Raw genomic sequence first — 15,427 nt, forward strand, 5'->3', positions numbered from 1 at the left:
CCGCCCGCCCCTCCGCGAGCCGGCCCCCCCTCACCTCCCCAGAACAAAGGCGGCCGCCTCGAAGCAGCGTCAGAACGGAGGTTTTTATTTTGGGGTGAAGGGGCCAGGATGGAGCACAGCGCCAGGTGCACACTCACAGGTGTCTGCACGACCCCGGCCCCGCCACGGCCAAGGACGCAGAGGGCTGCAGCGGAGCCGGTCCGAGCACGCCAGGGGCCGAGGGAGGAGGAGGGTCGCAATCAACTCTGCCAGGTTTGGGGTGTCCTCACCCTGCACCACCCCTGCGCCCCGTTACCGGCTGCTGGCCCAAGTACCAGCTGCACCAAGTCGTTTCCACTTTCACCCTCCTCCTCAGCAGTTGGTGTTGCCGTTTCTGCATTTTTTTTTTTTTTTTTTCTTATCGTAAACTATACAGAACCTTTTTGTCAGCTCTCAGTTTGGGGTTTTCAGACTCTGCTACAGAGCACAGATAGAGACGGTTTTAACAACAGTCTATAGAAAACAGACACATTCGTGTTATCTCAAAGGACGGAGCAGCTGCCTCCCCAATTCCATTCCACCTTCCCAGGAACGCAAACGAGAACACACCTCCTATCAGCCAAAATCACACAATTTCTTTAAGCTAGGGCTCCATACACACACAGATAACACCATCTCAACTATGTATGCTTCTGCACTAACCCCCTTTCTCTCTAGCAGAGGAGGCATGGCAGAGTTTACGTTCCAAGTTACTTCCTAAAGCTTAAGATGTTTCTTTACTGCTTTCTCTCCACAGAAAAGTCACTTTGGTGACTTCTGTACTGAAACAGACAATTCTCGGTGGGTACATTGCCAGCCTTAAACACATAAGAAAAAAAAAAAATCACTAAGTTAGTAGCGGCAAAATCCCCAGAAAGAAAAAAAAAAAAACTACACCTCTATCCCATTTTGTTGTCAGACTGCTTGTTGTGTTCCATTTACATCATGACTAACCAGGTCCATGATAAAAACAAGAAAGTAATCATGAAATAAATAAATGTTGATGCCAGTAGGAATTCAGGGATGTTATAACTCATCGTTCTTCCTGCTTTCTCCTTCAGCTTCTGTCTTATCTTTTTTGGACCCTATGTAATGAAGTAAACACAGTTACACTCTGTAACAGGTTTTACAGCACACAAAGCAGCGCTGAAAGTCCCTGACATTTCATTAAGCGTTCCAGCAAGCTCTCAGTCTATTGCACAGTGGTCGGAGGAAGGCTTTGGGCACAGACGCTCAGCTCCAAAGAGCTGAAGGCATTGCTGCCCTCTGCGCGCCAGACACCGCTGTCCTCACCACAGGAGCAGCAGAATAAAACACACACACACCTGCACATCAGCTCGTTAACAGAGACGGGCTTCCAGCTACAGGACTGGCTATAAACTGCAGCAACAGGCATAAAGCAGCTGCTGAGGCAGGAGGCAGTGGTACATTAGACCTTCACACCGAACAAGGAAAATGTAGGAACAGCGAGGAACCCAAACTTTTGTCTTCCTCTTTGCAGAATTAAGAACTGATCCCAAAATCAGGGGTTCCACCGCCTTACTGCCTCCTACAGCTAAGGAGCATGCAGACAGCTTGCACTTCTAGCTACCAGGTTCCAGAGCACGAGCCAAACATTTACCCACCAGAGTCTGATCCACGCTTATCATCTATTGCCACTTTCTCAGCTGTAGGAGATTCCTTAGCTGGACCAATATCCTCAGGTTTGTCTATGTTTAAAGCAGAAAGAAAGAGATGTTCAGGGAGAATACACAGGAGATTAGGTGCAGGGAGATTAGGTGCCTAGTGGAGAGGTTTGCAAACAAGCCAGCAGCTGTGGTGTCTGAGCAGGACTGTAATAATCCACTCTCACAGTGGATCTCTCTACAACACTCAGAGAAGCATCATAGAACTGCTCCTTACTTCTCACTGCCTCTGCCTACCAGGCTTACGTTCCTAGAAGCCCTGGAGATTCCCTGGTTGCTTACAGTCACCTTTGGAGCTGTGACTAAGCGGCACCTCTTAACTCAGGCCAGAGGAACCACTGGGAACTCTGCTGACAAACAGCAATCCAGATTTAAAAGGACCAGGCCACTCAGAACCTAAGGATCTTAAAAAGTTCAGAAAACTACAAGCTTTCTGGTACTTAGTCGCCAGCTGGTGTTAAACCATGACAGTGTCCCAAGAGTCGCTTGTTGGTTTTTTTTTCCTGGGGTCCAAACCTTTCTCATCCACAGCTCATACTATTCCTTGATAACTAGGACATGGCCTTGAATAGTCAGCTCTGGACACCCAGAAGGCAATTGATGGCTTATCTTTCTTATAAGGCAATCAGCCAGCCAGCCAAATACTGACTAACCACCCTGGGAAGTTTATAAACACTTTCTGTTCCTTCACAGAAAAAAAAAAACCCAAACAAACAGTGGTGGGAAAAGGACAGGCCATGCTGAGATTTTCCCAGCTGTCTCTGAAAATTAAGAGGAGGATCATTTAACCCTACAGTTAACTGTTGTCTTCACTTATTTAGCTCCCTCTCAAGACAGAGAGGTAAGAGTGTGCTACACGTGGTAATTATATACTAGGAGTTATGTACACACTCCCCACCCACTCCTTACCTTCTTGTTTCCCCTCCGTGGGAGGGATAGTGTTCTCAGTCTCAGAGGCTGCTGTAGCATTCTTGCCCAAATCTGTTTTTGTGGTGTTCTTCTCCTTTTTGGGTTTGGGCTTTGCAAACTTGGCCTTATTCAGAAGATACTGGACTTCCCTGTCCAGGGTTGCTATCTTAAGCTCTATATCTTTGGACAGCAGGATGGGCTTCTCAGTAGGGGAGAGCTTGTTCTGCTCAGCCAGCGTCTCGTTCTTCCAGATCTGGGGGATGGGAGGGAAGAGGTGCTTTTTGAATGCTTTCAGGTTCCAGGAATCACTGTAATATCACTGTAGTATCCCTCAAAAAACATAACAGAACCCTTAAAACCCAGAGGCTGCTTTTAAAAACTGCGTGCAGCCAGATTATTGGGCTACACCACCACTCCTGAGACAGCTCTCCACATGCGACAAGAACCATTATCACCCCAAAGCAGTCTGGGGTCAAGCTGGGAATTAGAAAACACCAAGACACACAAAAGGTTTGCCAGTGGCATGGAAACAAGACAGGCACACTCTGTTTCATGACCCTGAATGAAAGTGTATATGACAGGAAACACAACCCGAACTCCCACCCCCGCCCTCCCTCAGAATCATTTGATCCTTTATTACCGTTGTTTCATTGATGGCTTTTTCCAGCATAGTCAGTTCCACTTCTGTGAATATCTGGTCAGACTCTGGAATCATTCGGGCCCCCCTTAAAGATAATGTTTATTTCTGTTAAACCAAACAGATCGTACCTCAGCAACTCAGTGTTTACAGCTCCAGTAAGCATAACTAGCCTCTGCACATACCAACCAATCAGTACATTTTACATTTATGTCTCTTGCATCTACAGGAAACTGGAGTCCTAAATCAATCTCTGAATGCTAAGAATGGGATATGGAGCCAGCAAATGCAGCTATCACGAGATAAGAAAAACAAGAAAGACAGAAAAAGCTGAGGCCGTAGGATCAAGAGCGAAAACATCTGCCTGCAAATGATGTGTACAGTGTTGGACACTTCCTGCCCCCCACAGATGACACAGAGCTTGCACGCTTCTGTTAATGGGTTCTGCAGAACTGAGCACTAATAAGCAGGGTTTTGGTCATCTCTCTAGAAGTGCTAGTGACTTTCAGGTCACATTCAATCTGGACATGTTCTGTTGGCATCTCTTACACTATCAGCTGCATGACTCTCCTTACCAACAGCTTGCTCTTACTTGAGAAAGATGGTTGAGTGGTTGAGCAGACTTTCCAGGGCAGCCAGGCGTTCTGGCCACTTTCTCCTTTCCTCCACACGAAAGAAGAGGTTCCTACAAAGCTTTTTCAGCTCTGAAAGCTTGTCTTTCAGCTCCTGCAAATGGGGAAAAGAGGGGAATTTGCCCACTGTCTAATGCTGTAAACCTCAGAAGTTAAAACTGCAGGTTTTGTCACTCTCTCCATCAAATACAGCCATGCGACTAAGCTTTATGTGGAATCAACAGGTTACTGCTGAAGCTGTTGAAGATACACCCATGGCTAGAAGAACTTTGTCTTTTGCTCTGTACATAATGAACTGAGGAAGCACGAATGTTTCAAGAACCAGGTGACAAAGCATCAAGATGAATCAATACTCTTTCAGCCTAGGTGGTCGTTCCCACGTCAGCGATAGTGGACTGGCACCCCGACTACAGGCAGCGGTACCTTAGTTGTGGCTGCATAGCCCTCCTCCTCCATCCAACTGGAAGCCTCATTAAGCTTCCTGGAAATTTCTTCTCTCTGCTCCTCTGTTGAGACAAACTGGTATTCCTCTTGGTAAAGCTTGTCCTGAAAAAGAGCAAAGCAAGCACCCCTGTCAAATACCACTGACCACGGAAGCATAAAATGACCGGGTCACCCACTTGCAACTGGGCTGGACTGTGAACTCCTGAGACACTGCCTGCACTGGCCAGAAGAATCTCATTCAATGCTCCCAAATATGGTCTCCTGCTCCTAGCATTACCATGAGCAGGATGGTAATGCACCAGGTATACAGGCACACGCGCACACCAGGTATGTGATGGTGAAGCTGCAACAACCATAATTTCACATGCACTTAGCATTAGTTGCCTCTTCTGCACAACAGTTCTTGAGCAGCTGTAGCTGCTTTGCAGCCAGAGTGCAACTCTTCCAAAACACACAGGTAAGTGCACATAAGGGATACTGGAAACCCCGAGTCTGAAATGTTAGACATGCTGAAGGAAGTGTTTGTTTTCTATCAAGGAAGCCTCAAAAGTCCACATAGGCTCTTCAAATCAGCTTCCCCCAGCTCAGACAACTTCCCTGCACTCAGATCAGCCAAGCTGCATAAGACACTTCTACCTGCTCTCCAGGAACTCCCATTTCTTGATATCCCTCTCTTACCTGGGTCTCAAAGATGAAGGACTCTAAGCTATTGGCCGATTTTTCTCTTTCCTGTTTCTCTAAATCTCTGATTGTCAAGTCTTGGAGTCTAACAGACAAAGAGAACAGAAATCAAAGGTAGCAAGTACCTTTAGATGAGCACCACATCATATACATCAGCTCCTGAAGACAGCAGTGCTACATGAGCTATCACCATTCTAAAGCAATTCATTTCCTTTATCTAGAGCCACTTCAAACATACTTTTTCATTGAGCTCTTCAGTTCATCCTCCAGCAGGTCAGGCACATCGTTTACATCCAGTTCCATGGTGATCTCGTGGACAAGCTTCTGCTTTTTGGGTGCTTTGATCTTCTTCTCTTCGACCGTTTTGGTAACTGTGCTGTCACTGGAACTTCTGGATGGTTCTTCCTCTTTCACAGTTTCTCTATTTTCTTTGGGATCCTGTGACAGATAAGGTACATTCTCAGGCAAGGGAACAGATAGGCAGATTTTGCAACTTTTTTCCAAGGCAGGGCACTAACAGGGAAAGTAGAATTCCACTGAGGAAATTCCACTTCTCGGACACCGAAATCACAGTCCCAGTCCTTCAACCTGATGCTCACCTGAGACTCTAATTTCTCGCCTTCTTCCTCCTTCCCTGACTCTGCTTTCGGAGGGGCAGTTTCTGCCTGACCTGGAGACTGCTGTTTCCCTTCTCCCTGTTCTTCACCAGCATCTTCTGCACTGCTTTTCTGGTCTTGTCTCTCTCCTTGCTCTTCTTTACCTGTTTCTGCTAGGCTCTCTTCTTCTTCCTGGTCATCACAGCCAAGTAAAGGGGAAACCAAAACACGGTTTTTAATGTAGAAATTCCATGCAAATGTTTCACAGTACAGATAATTCTCTGAAAAAAGCTTATGTATGAAAAACAGCACTCAGAGTGACTGCAGCCATTAGCAAGGGACTGTGCTGAGCTAGAATATTAATTAAGAGTCACTTCAGTGCAAGACACAATTCTGTGACAAGGAGCTTTCATCTCAACAGAAGGAAACCTAATCACTACTGCCAGCACAACAGCAGCTGGACCTATATGACCCGGAAGAAAGCAAGGAGCCCACCAGACACCTGCACAGACACCACACAGGCAGAAGCCTAGCCACAGAGCACCAGGAGAATTTAGAAACAAGAGACTTCCCTGAAAACAAGTCCTGTAACATTGTGCCAGCAAAAGATCACAAGTTTCTTTAGACGCATGCCACATGAAACTCAAGAGGAACATAGCACTTTCTGAAAATATTTAAAATCCTGACATGCTGCCAGACACCTTTAGTTCTGCTTACAGGAACTCTTGCCTGTTTACCAGCCACAGCAAGACCCAGAGGCTCCCTCCCACTAGCAATCACCCCAGGGGCTCACCTGAACCGAATCTGTCAGGTTCTCTCCAGTCTCTGGTGTAGGGCCACCACCCCCAAACAGGCTTGAGATGGTGTTTCCAAGTTCTGTCGATAGGAGACAAAAAATACATAATATTATGTATCCATAGGAGGAGGAAAGTCATCTTCAGGTCTCCCCCTCACAAGCATAATTATCACCAAGGTCCTCCCTTGGCAGCGTACACTCCAGAAACTCATCTGTCCCTGACCTCACTTTGTGTTTTTGCATGCACAGACAAGTGGAGCCTCTGCCCCTGCTGGACCATGACCTGAAATTTGTAACTTCAATTAAAAAGCTTCAAGCTTCAACCTGTGGCTGCGTTAGCCACCTCCCAAGATGCAGATTTCCAGCTCCGCCCTGTAGGGAAGTCTGTGCTCCAAAACTGGAGCAACTCAAAGCACAGATCAGGCCATCGCATCCCTGACAACAAGAAGGGAGGGTGCTATGGGGCTGTGGATGTGGGATTTGCCTTCAGGACAAATCTCCTTAAATTGGCAGCTGTGGCTGAACAAAGAGAATACAACTTCTATTTTTCAAGATGCAATGCATGCCACAGTCACCTGAGAAGCATACGACATTTCAGAGCCTCCTGGCAGCACCAGCAGCCACTTGCAAAGGGCTTTAAGGTATTTTGAAGCTGTACACACAATCTGAGACAATGGCTAACCCCTTAACTGCAAGCATACAGTTTCCCTGGTTTTGGGGCGTGGAAGTTATCTCAGCCACTACAGGTACAACACAACAGTCAGAGCAAATGTTAAAGTTCAGCATTTACTTGTCAGTGTTGACTCCTCCTCCAGCTTGTCTTCCACCAAGGTCTCAAACACAGATTCCACCTTTGAAGGAGGAGCACAGAATTATTTCAAGCAGGGACCATCAATAGCAGAGAGGGACAGAACTGGAAAACACAAACATCACAACGGGGTGGTGTTTACCCGGTCAAGACTTAGCACTCCACTCTCGTCCATATTGAAGTGAGCTTTGATGCCTCTGGATTCATAATCTGAGTGCTTCTTGAAACTGTCCCCAACTCCCTTTAGCCTCACAGTAGTGAGATTGAGAGAACCAAAAATCCTGACAACACAGAGACAAAAGCAGAAAAAACACACCTTAGGATAACAGTGCTGCAGAACAGCTAACCACTTCTCACAGTCACCTTCACAGCGATGGGCCACTGCACAAAGCAAGGAACTGACACATTTCGGTTTGCTAAAGTGCACAAAACTTGGAGGACTGATCTGCAAATACACACTGGTGCCCAGTCAGACATGTAGGCTTGCCTGACAATAGAATTCCCAGTCACACATACTGCACTGCCAGAGAGCTGTCTGCTCTGATGCTGGGCTCAACTCACTGCATGTCATCCTGGGTCAGGAAGGACAGATCTCCATAGTTGACATAGAACTCAAAGTCATCTGTGTAGCGGTTGAAAGTGATAACTTTGCGCTGTGGATAGGGTGCCATGCGCTGGAACAAAATCCTTTTGTTATGCTTTAAACTCCTGGATTTATCATCTTCCTCAACTTCACGAGTAAACTCCACCTGCACCACAAACAAAAGCATGACTCAGCAACTGCAAACTTCCTCTGCAGCATCTTATGTCAGAGGCTTCCGCAGCATTTGGCTGCTCTGCCTCATGCAGAAGTTGGGGGACAGGCAAGTATTTCAATAGGTGTTTCTATATGCCCAGCTTCTTGGATGTACCACTTCTACAACATGGAAGATTTTCTTCTGCTTCCTTTATTAGATTGGCAGAAAGATCTCCATAGTCTCCTTACTTGAAGGCTTCTCCCAGCACAGCCCCATTTACTCATACCCTGGACAAGGGAAAGCAAGCCAAGGGTTACCTGGATAGGAAACACAGCAGCATCCCGAATGACAAAAGGCTTCACCTTAAAGGCTTTGCTCAGAGCAGCTGCCTGGTAGACTGCACCCATAGCAGCAGCCTCATCAGCATTGATATTCTTGCCCAGCTCTTCTCTACAAAGTGAAAAGCAACAGACATCAGCTTTGCAGCCTCTGCCATCAACAGCAACTTGTCAGTAGGAGACAGACTAGAAGGGGGCCTCACATACTCACTTGCCCACAGCTTTCAGCAAAACCTCCTGCACTTTGGGGACTCGTGTGGCACCACCAACTAGAATCACCTGGTCAATTCCATCCTAGGGATTGGAAACAGTCACCTTGTCTTGAGAAAGCAATTTTGGAAAGCCAAGTTCAGGGCTTCCTTACGCTCCTTCCCCAGTTACCACGCACTCATGTGGTGCTCTGAGAATACCCACGCTACGTCCTGCCATCCCTGTGCAGGCCAGTGCCCGACAGGTCTCAAGACAGGCTGACGCAAGCCATGCCAACATAAGGAACCTGGAGTCAGGTCAGTCAGACAGGGACAATATGACCACTGCTTCAAGTCACCCAAAACGTGGGACTTGATCCAAAATGAGACAGACCATAGTTTAATGCCAGAGCTGCCAGCGACTCAAGACAGCAATCTGGATCAGAACAGACAGAAACCCAGACTTAAGAGGTGACACAGTGTCCTGCGTTGAATACCAGAGCTAGAAGATGCCCAAGAGCATCCTGGCACCCTGGAAAGTGAGCATTTAACCACGAGCGGGCCTCTCCAAAGGACCACATTGCATGTGGTCCAACTGCAGTCCACAAGTGGCCTTCTAAAGGGAGTGCTCAAAGGAGAGGCCTGAGTAGCAGTAATTCTATTTCCAGGCTCTCTGAGTTAAAACTTCAGGAGTGAGACCACAACCAGCAGCGGGGCGGGGGGGTGGGAAAAAAGAGACCACCAGCATTCCAAACCTCTAGCACAGGAGTAAAGTTTTTTAAGAGAAAGCAACCTCTCCTCCAAGTCCTTCATTTCTGGTAGATAGTGGAGGGGGTCATGACAGACTTCTGTTGACACTGCAGCCGGTAACTTCCCTGCGGCACCAGCACCACTCTATTACAACAGTGGGTATCTGTATCTCTCAGCAGTGTTGATAACACAATCACCGCTGCCTTGATCATGATATGACAGCAGCTCCATACATGAAAACTTCAGAATTGTTTATGTATTTTCTTAAACATACCAGGTTCATCTCTGCACTGCTCAGAGCCTGCTGCACAGGTCCTGGGACGCGCTGGAATAAGTCAGAGCACAAATCCTCAAATTCTTGCCTTGAGACTTTGGCCTTGAAGTCAATGTCATCCAGTAGCCCCTCAATCTGTTCAGAAGAAGAGACCAGCCAGAATGAAATTACTGGTGGAGTGAGCATTCTCCAAGCAAAATTTTCCCTGACTTGCCAGCGTGCAAAAACTTTCAGCTTTCCTCACACACCTAAGACCCTGAACATACTCATCTGAACCGTGCCATTGCTAAGGTGACAAGGGAATGGAACATGGATATAGACAGCTTCTCTCAGTGAAAGTTTATTTACAAACTTCACATGAATAACTCTTCTCCAATCCACTCAATCACCAGAGCTACCAAGTGGGCACAAGTTGAGAAGGACCACCAGTGCCACCACCACCCCTGGAACATGACAGTAATGCTCTTCAGCACACTGATGTTGCCAGGGGGACAGCATTTCCATGCACCTGTCCTTAACTCACCCTGCCCTCAGCCCTAAAAAAGCAGAAACCCCGAGACAGGCAGTCAGACCTGTGCCATGTGGTCAGCATTCGCGCTCAGGACAGTTTTCAGGCGGTTGGCCTCCTTCAGTAGTTTGGCCATGGCCCGGGGATTCTTTCGGACATCTTTTGAAGGGTGCTGATCGTTGAAGAGTTTTGCTAAATAGTCCCGGAGACGAAGCTCCATCACTAAACCTCCAAGAGTACGGTCAAACCTGAGCAAAAGAATGAACAGAGATGTAACAACTTAAATGGAGCCGAAAGAGAAACAAACTTCATGTATTATTTCACAAATATGCAGAGCAGCAAATGGTCAAAAGTAACTACAGTACTATCAGCTGTGATTGACTGTGAAAGAACAACGGTTGTTCCAAAATAACACATCATAATGAAACAAAGAAAAGAAAGATTCACCACCACAACAGCCTTTGAGCAGGAAACTTCACTGTATTTATGGTAAAGGCCTTATTGCCAAGGATGTCAAAGAGCCAAAGGATAACTGCCTCAGGTGCCAGGTATTTTCTCGGAAACAGCAGTATAAAGGCTTTGGGCTTAAAATTGCTGAGCTGGCTATTCACAGCAATCCCCTCCTTATTTGGCAACACATTAAGTGCACTGCATTTTCACTCCTCTCTAGAAGGGTATTCCACTTTTTCAAACTGACACTCTACTTCTGTAAGGTTATGTGAAATGGAATTACGCTTAAATGGCTTGAGGCTATAAAAAAGAGCAAGCCTGTAAGCAAACCAAGTACACTGGTTCCCTCCTGGGCTCTTGCAAGTTCTCAGTTGCCTTCTGCACAAGACAATGACACCAGAATTATTAGCAACTGGAGCCTTCTTGCTCCAAACGTTTCCCACTCTGCCATCCAAATTACTGTGCTGAAGCCTCACTGCAAAATTCTACATTTAGAAGAGACTGTGAAACAAATGGTTTATTTCCTGAGACCTGTGGGTTTTGTGCAACTCGTGTTGTATTCTTACCCAATGCCCTGGATCTGCAATTGAGGCTGGGTTCCCGAGTCCTTAGTTTTCACTGTCTGATACGTAACAATAGTACAAACGGTGCTTCCTGCTCCCATGTCGTAAAACATGATATTCTGAAAAGAGAAGCTGGGACGGTGAAGCAGAAACACGTGGATATCCCCCATGAATAAGGAAAGAACTCATAGCTTTCCGAGCTTGACACAGGCCAAGACTATCCACTCAAACTGACTTTACACGATAATGACAGGACTTGTACTTTGACCAACACAGGAGAGGTTCAGGGTCACGCTTGACACAAGCGGACAAGAAAACTTTTCTCATCTGTTTCACAGATTGAAAACCAATGCTTTGCTCTTTAAAACTTTCTTCAACCTCAGGAAAATCAAGTATTTCAAGCCAGTCTTCCAACACCTTAGAAAATCACTGTTACTCCCTCCTGGTTGATGAGCAAGGAACAGACACAGGTTTACAAAAGGGGAACTCCCAGCCACCTGCCATTACTCCAGCTTTCAGGCTTCACCACATGTTCACATAGGGTTTCATCTCTTTGTCTCGTTGACGAACACACAAAAACAGAGGAGACTGATTGACTAGCAGAGTCCACTTTAAGTTATGCCCTTTTGATTTTGTCTGCAGCACTTTCTCCCCCACATGCAGGCACTTGCACGGGACTCTCCATACCTTCCAGCTGCACCTACCTGCGCAGTGGCATTGATGTCTTTCCTCCTAAAAACACCATAGTTCAATGCTACAGCAGTGTTGTCGTTGATCAGCTGCAGCACCTTCAAGTCAGCAATGCGAGCAGCATGCAGAACGGCTCTCCTCTCCGCCTGGTTGAAGTATGCAGGAACTGTGATCACCGCATCCTTAATGGGCTGCTCTGAAAGAGTTGCAGGCAACTTGTTTTCCCATTGGTGTAACCACATGCAAAGACTCATAACAGGGTGACGGCAGCAAAGCCAGAGAATCCAAGGTAAAGACTCGTACAGAATGCAATCCTGAAGCAGCATCAGCAACCAGGGTCAACAGGGATGAACATCTCTGTGTCCTCTTGAAACCAAGCAGACTTTGCAGATTCTTGCAAAGCCACATGTCTACTGACATCCCTTTCACATGTTAGGCTACACTCAAATGCTCTGGGATGCCTTAAATTTCAACAAATTTTACCTTCATAGAGTCTTCCCTTATCACTGGATTACATCTGCTCTCCAGAGTAAAAAGTCTTTGGATTAGCTTTAGTATTACTAACCAAACAACACACAGCCTCCTAACTAACAATGCAAGTCAAACATGTCAACGATATTCGCCCCAATTTTCATTACTGCTGCATTTCATTAGCAATACAGCATGAAAAACACAACAGCCCCTTATCCATTAGCTAGGTTCACAACATAGGACAGTTTTTGCTCTTTAGTTGTAGTTGGGCTCCAGTAGCAACAGTTACAACACAGACTTCAAAAGAGCCGCTTCCATCTTCCCCTGCAGTTACATACCAACACGCCTCTGCTCTAGTCACACGTGTGAGCAAGAAAACACTTTACTCTTTCTCCAGAGATCACCAGTAAGGCTCCTTCACTGCAAGGTTGGGTGGGATCTGGGATACCTGCCCCCAAGAATGGGATTAAGACCTCAAACTCCCATCATATTAGAAACGAATGATAACTCGACAGCTGCTAAATCTTGCTTACAGCCTACAGCTGAAGAGGCCCAACATCCTGTTTCTGAAAATCCATGGGTTTCCAAATCCCTTCAGTCTCTACTCAAATCCTACAATATACAATCACATACGCGCAGATACTGTAAAAAACAGCTAAATCCTTCCAACCTGCAAATTCCTCAGCCAGACCACGTGAATAGTTCAGGACCATCCCCAGCATCTCCTCTGGAGAGTACTGTATTGTCCTATGAGAAACAGACAGGTAAGAAAATTGCAGAAACCAGTCAGTTATAGAAGCCTGGTAGCCAAAGCCTCACCCAAAAGGAACACAGAAGCAGCCACTTACTGGGACAACTTGAAGATAACAGTCTGCCTTTTTTCATCCTTCACCAGTTCATGCTCTGGGAATCGGGACTGGTACAGCGCTACATGGGGGTTATCGATACGCTTACCCAGCAGATCCTGAAAGTATCTGAATGCCACCTTGGGGGTCCTTATGGACTGTAGAAAGAAAAAGCATGTCACTCAGCTGCGTTTCTTTGCCTTTGTCAAACAAACCTCTCCAGAACTGTGTGGTGAACAGCTCTTGTTATGGGAGTTCAGAGCACCAAACCAGTATGCACAGAGCCAGTAAGAAAGTCAGTAACACACCGAGGAGATGAGTACAGTACAGCAGTAGGAACATATGTTCTGCACACAGGAACTGCAGTCGGTGCAACAAGTAACAAGAACTCTTACCATTCCTAGCGCACTATCACCAAAGAGACGCTCATTCTCCTTCAAAGAAATGGCCACGGGTGTTTTCCTTCGTGACTCCCTGCGTAGAAACAGATGCCTTTTTCAGTTGAAACAGCTGAACGTTCAATACAGAGTTCCTAGTGAGGAAGGGTGTTGTTTCCATTTCAGAAAAACTAAGGAAAGGTGCTCAAATACCACCTATGGAGAGGAAGGCCAGCCTCTGCTTATCTGAAGGGCTGCAACAGCAGCACCTCCCTTCAGAGCTTTCATCCCTCCTTGTGACATGGGCAAATAACAGACAAAAATCTTTCAAATCCACAGTCGAAGCTGTGGTTGGCAGATTTGTTATTTTTCCTGTAACACAAAGAGAACTTCACAAGAGATGACTTGCTTCTGCTCCAATTAATCCATTAGCACATCAAAGTGAGTACTTCACTACGATAACTAGCAAATGGCTTAATGTTGCCCATTAAGCTCAGTGCACACTACCCGCTTCTGAATGCCTCGTAACATGTTATCAATTCTCTAACGTAAGGCTACAGCAAAATGAAATTGCCACGAAGAAAGGCTCACAAGTAGCTTTCTAGAACATGCTGCTTTGTACTTAGACGAGATTTGCTGTATTTTTGCTTTCCTCCACCAGCGAGCAAGGCAAGACAGTTCCCTCACTCTATCAGTATCTGCCAAGTTTCAAGGAGCTGGGTGAAAAACCTGTTCCTTATCTCTCAGTCTAGACTCCCAGAAAAAGAGCATGCTCCTGACTGTACATCCTCTCCCAGCTGCGAGGGTTTTCACTCAGTGTCTTGGGGAATGGCTGCAACAACAGCAGCCAAACAAAAGGAAAGGTTTATTTACCTGATGAACTAGCACAGGCTCTGAACAGCTGCAGCAAAACAAACCTTGCAGAGAACCAGCCTTCCTAACCAGACAGGCGAGGACATGATACTACATCCTTGCACATTTGGACTGCAACACGTGCTCAGTCATGCAGGCTTTCGGGTGCTTGAAGGCCCCCAAGGGAAAGTGAAAAGCCGAAACGCTGCCTGCACCACACTGAGAGCTGCTCGGCTGGGGCAGGGAGCAACTCGGCAAGCCCCGAGCCAGAAGGCAGGTGCTCCCCTCACAACAACTCAATTAACTGCGCTAATTGAACCCTGGCTGCCCCGCACCTCCCGGTTTCAAACCCCGGCGAAGCAGAGCGCGGCCCCGTGACACGCCAGCGGCAAGCAAGGCCGCAGGGCTGGCGCGTACTTGTTCAGGACGATCTCCATTGGCACGCCGGGCTTCACGATAGCGATCTTCATCGACTCGCTGCCCACGTCCACCGACATCACCGCCACCGGCTCTGCAGCGCGGGCGAAACAACACAGCCCCTCGGTGAGCACCAGCGCCGCCACAGCCCGACCCTTCCCCGGCGCCGGGCGGCCGCGGCCGGGAGCGGGCCCGGGCGGGCCGCCCGGAGGGGAGCGCGGCGGCATGGCACCGCCGCACCCAGGGGCGCCCCCCGCTCGCCCTCCCACGCCGCCGGCGCCGCGGCCCAGGCCCTGCCACCCCCCGCCGGCGGCCCGGGCCCCGCGCCGCACGTACCTGCGCCGGGCAGGCGGCCGGAGCAGAGCAGGCAGAGCAGCGCCCAGCAGCACAGCCGCGCCGCGCCCGCCGCCATGCCCACCCCGGCTCAGCCCCGGCCCGCCGACAGGTGCTGCGGCGGCGGCCCCGGCGGCTCGCGCAACCCCCGGCCCGGACGCGGCGGCAGCTCATTGGCGCGGCCGCCAGCGCCGGACCCCCGCGCGCCAATCCCGGCGCCCCGCGCGCCCCCATTGGGCCACGTCAGGGGGAAGCCGGAAGCTGGCGCGACCGGAGCTTCGCTGCCGTTGGTGGAGCAGGGGCCGGGGGCGGGGCACAGGGAGGCGGGACGGAGGGAGGTGTGCGCGCGGTGGCGTCAGGCGTGCCGCGTGCGCGCAGCCGCTCCCGCGACCGAGCCACGTGCAGCCCCGCCTGGTCCGCGCGCGATC

The 15,427-nt window shown here is 48.3% G+C and overlaps 1 protein-coding gene across 1 annotated transcript; it reads right to left on the reverse strand.

The window, feature by feature from the left end:
- Nucleotides 1-69: 69 nt before the first annotated feature.
- On the reverse strand, nt 70-15,128 carry HYOU1 (hypoxia up-regulated 1). Its single transcript, XM_040616104.1, has 24 exons — nt 15,003-15,128; nt 14,667-14,760; nt 13,416-13,494; nt 13,024-13,178; nt 12,846-12,922; nt 11,719-11,900; nt 11,018-11,133; nt 10,066-10,249; nt 9,494-9,628; nt 8,493-8,575; nt 8,261-8,393; nt 7,768-7,955; nt 7,349-7,487; nt 7,189-7,249; nt 6,396-6,478; nt 5,606-5,794; nt 5,245-5,444; nt 5,004-5,091; nt 4,305-4,427; nt 3,842-3,975; nt 3,253-3,337; nt 2,613-2,865; nt 1,644-1,727; nt 70-1,103 (listed from the first exon to the last, which is right to left on the reverse strand). Exons 1-24 carry the CDS (start codon nt 15,076-15,078, stop codon nt 1,045-1,047), a joined length of 3,000 nt encoding a protein of 999 aa, XP_040472038.1. The 5' UTR covers nt 15,079-15,128; the 3' UTR covers nt 70-1,044.
- Between the last annotated feature and the right edge of the window lie 299 nt (nt 15,129-15,427).

Source organism: Falco naumanni, chromosome 16, assembly GCF_017639655.2.
Source record: "Falco naumanni isolate bFalNau1 chromosome 16, bFalNau1.pat, whole genome shotgun sequence".
NCBI classification, from domain to species: Eukaryota; Metazoa; Chordata; class Aves; order Falconiformes; family Falconidae; genus Falco; species Falco naumanni.

Bases quoted from the DNA above. Each gene is read 5' to 3' on its own strand.
- HYOU1 (XM_040616104.1), bottom strand. From the start codon at position 15,078: ATGGCGGCGGGCGCGGCGCGGCTGTGCTGCTGGGCGCTGCTCTGCCTG. The intron at 10,250-11,017 runs GTAAGAATACAA...TCTTTTGCTCAG, and splicing joins TTGCAGATCCAGGGCATTGG to GTTTGACCGTACTCTTGGAG. The intron at 5,092-5,244 runs GTATGTTTGAAG...TTTGTCTGTTAG, and splicing joins CTGAAGAGCTCAATGAAAAA to ACTCCAAGACTTGACAATCA.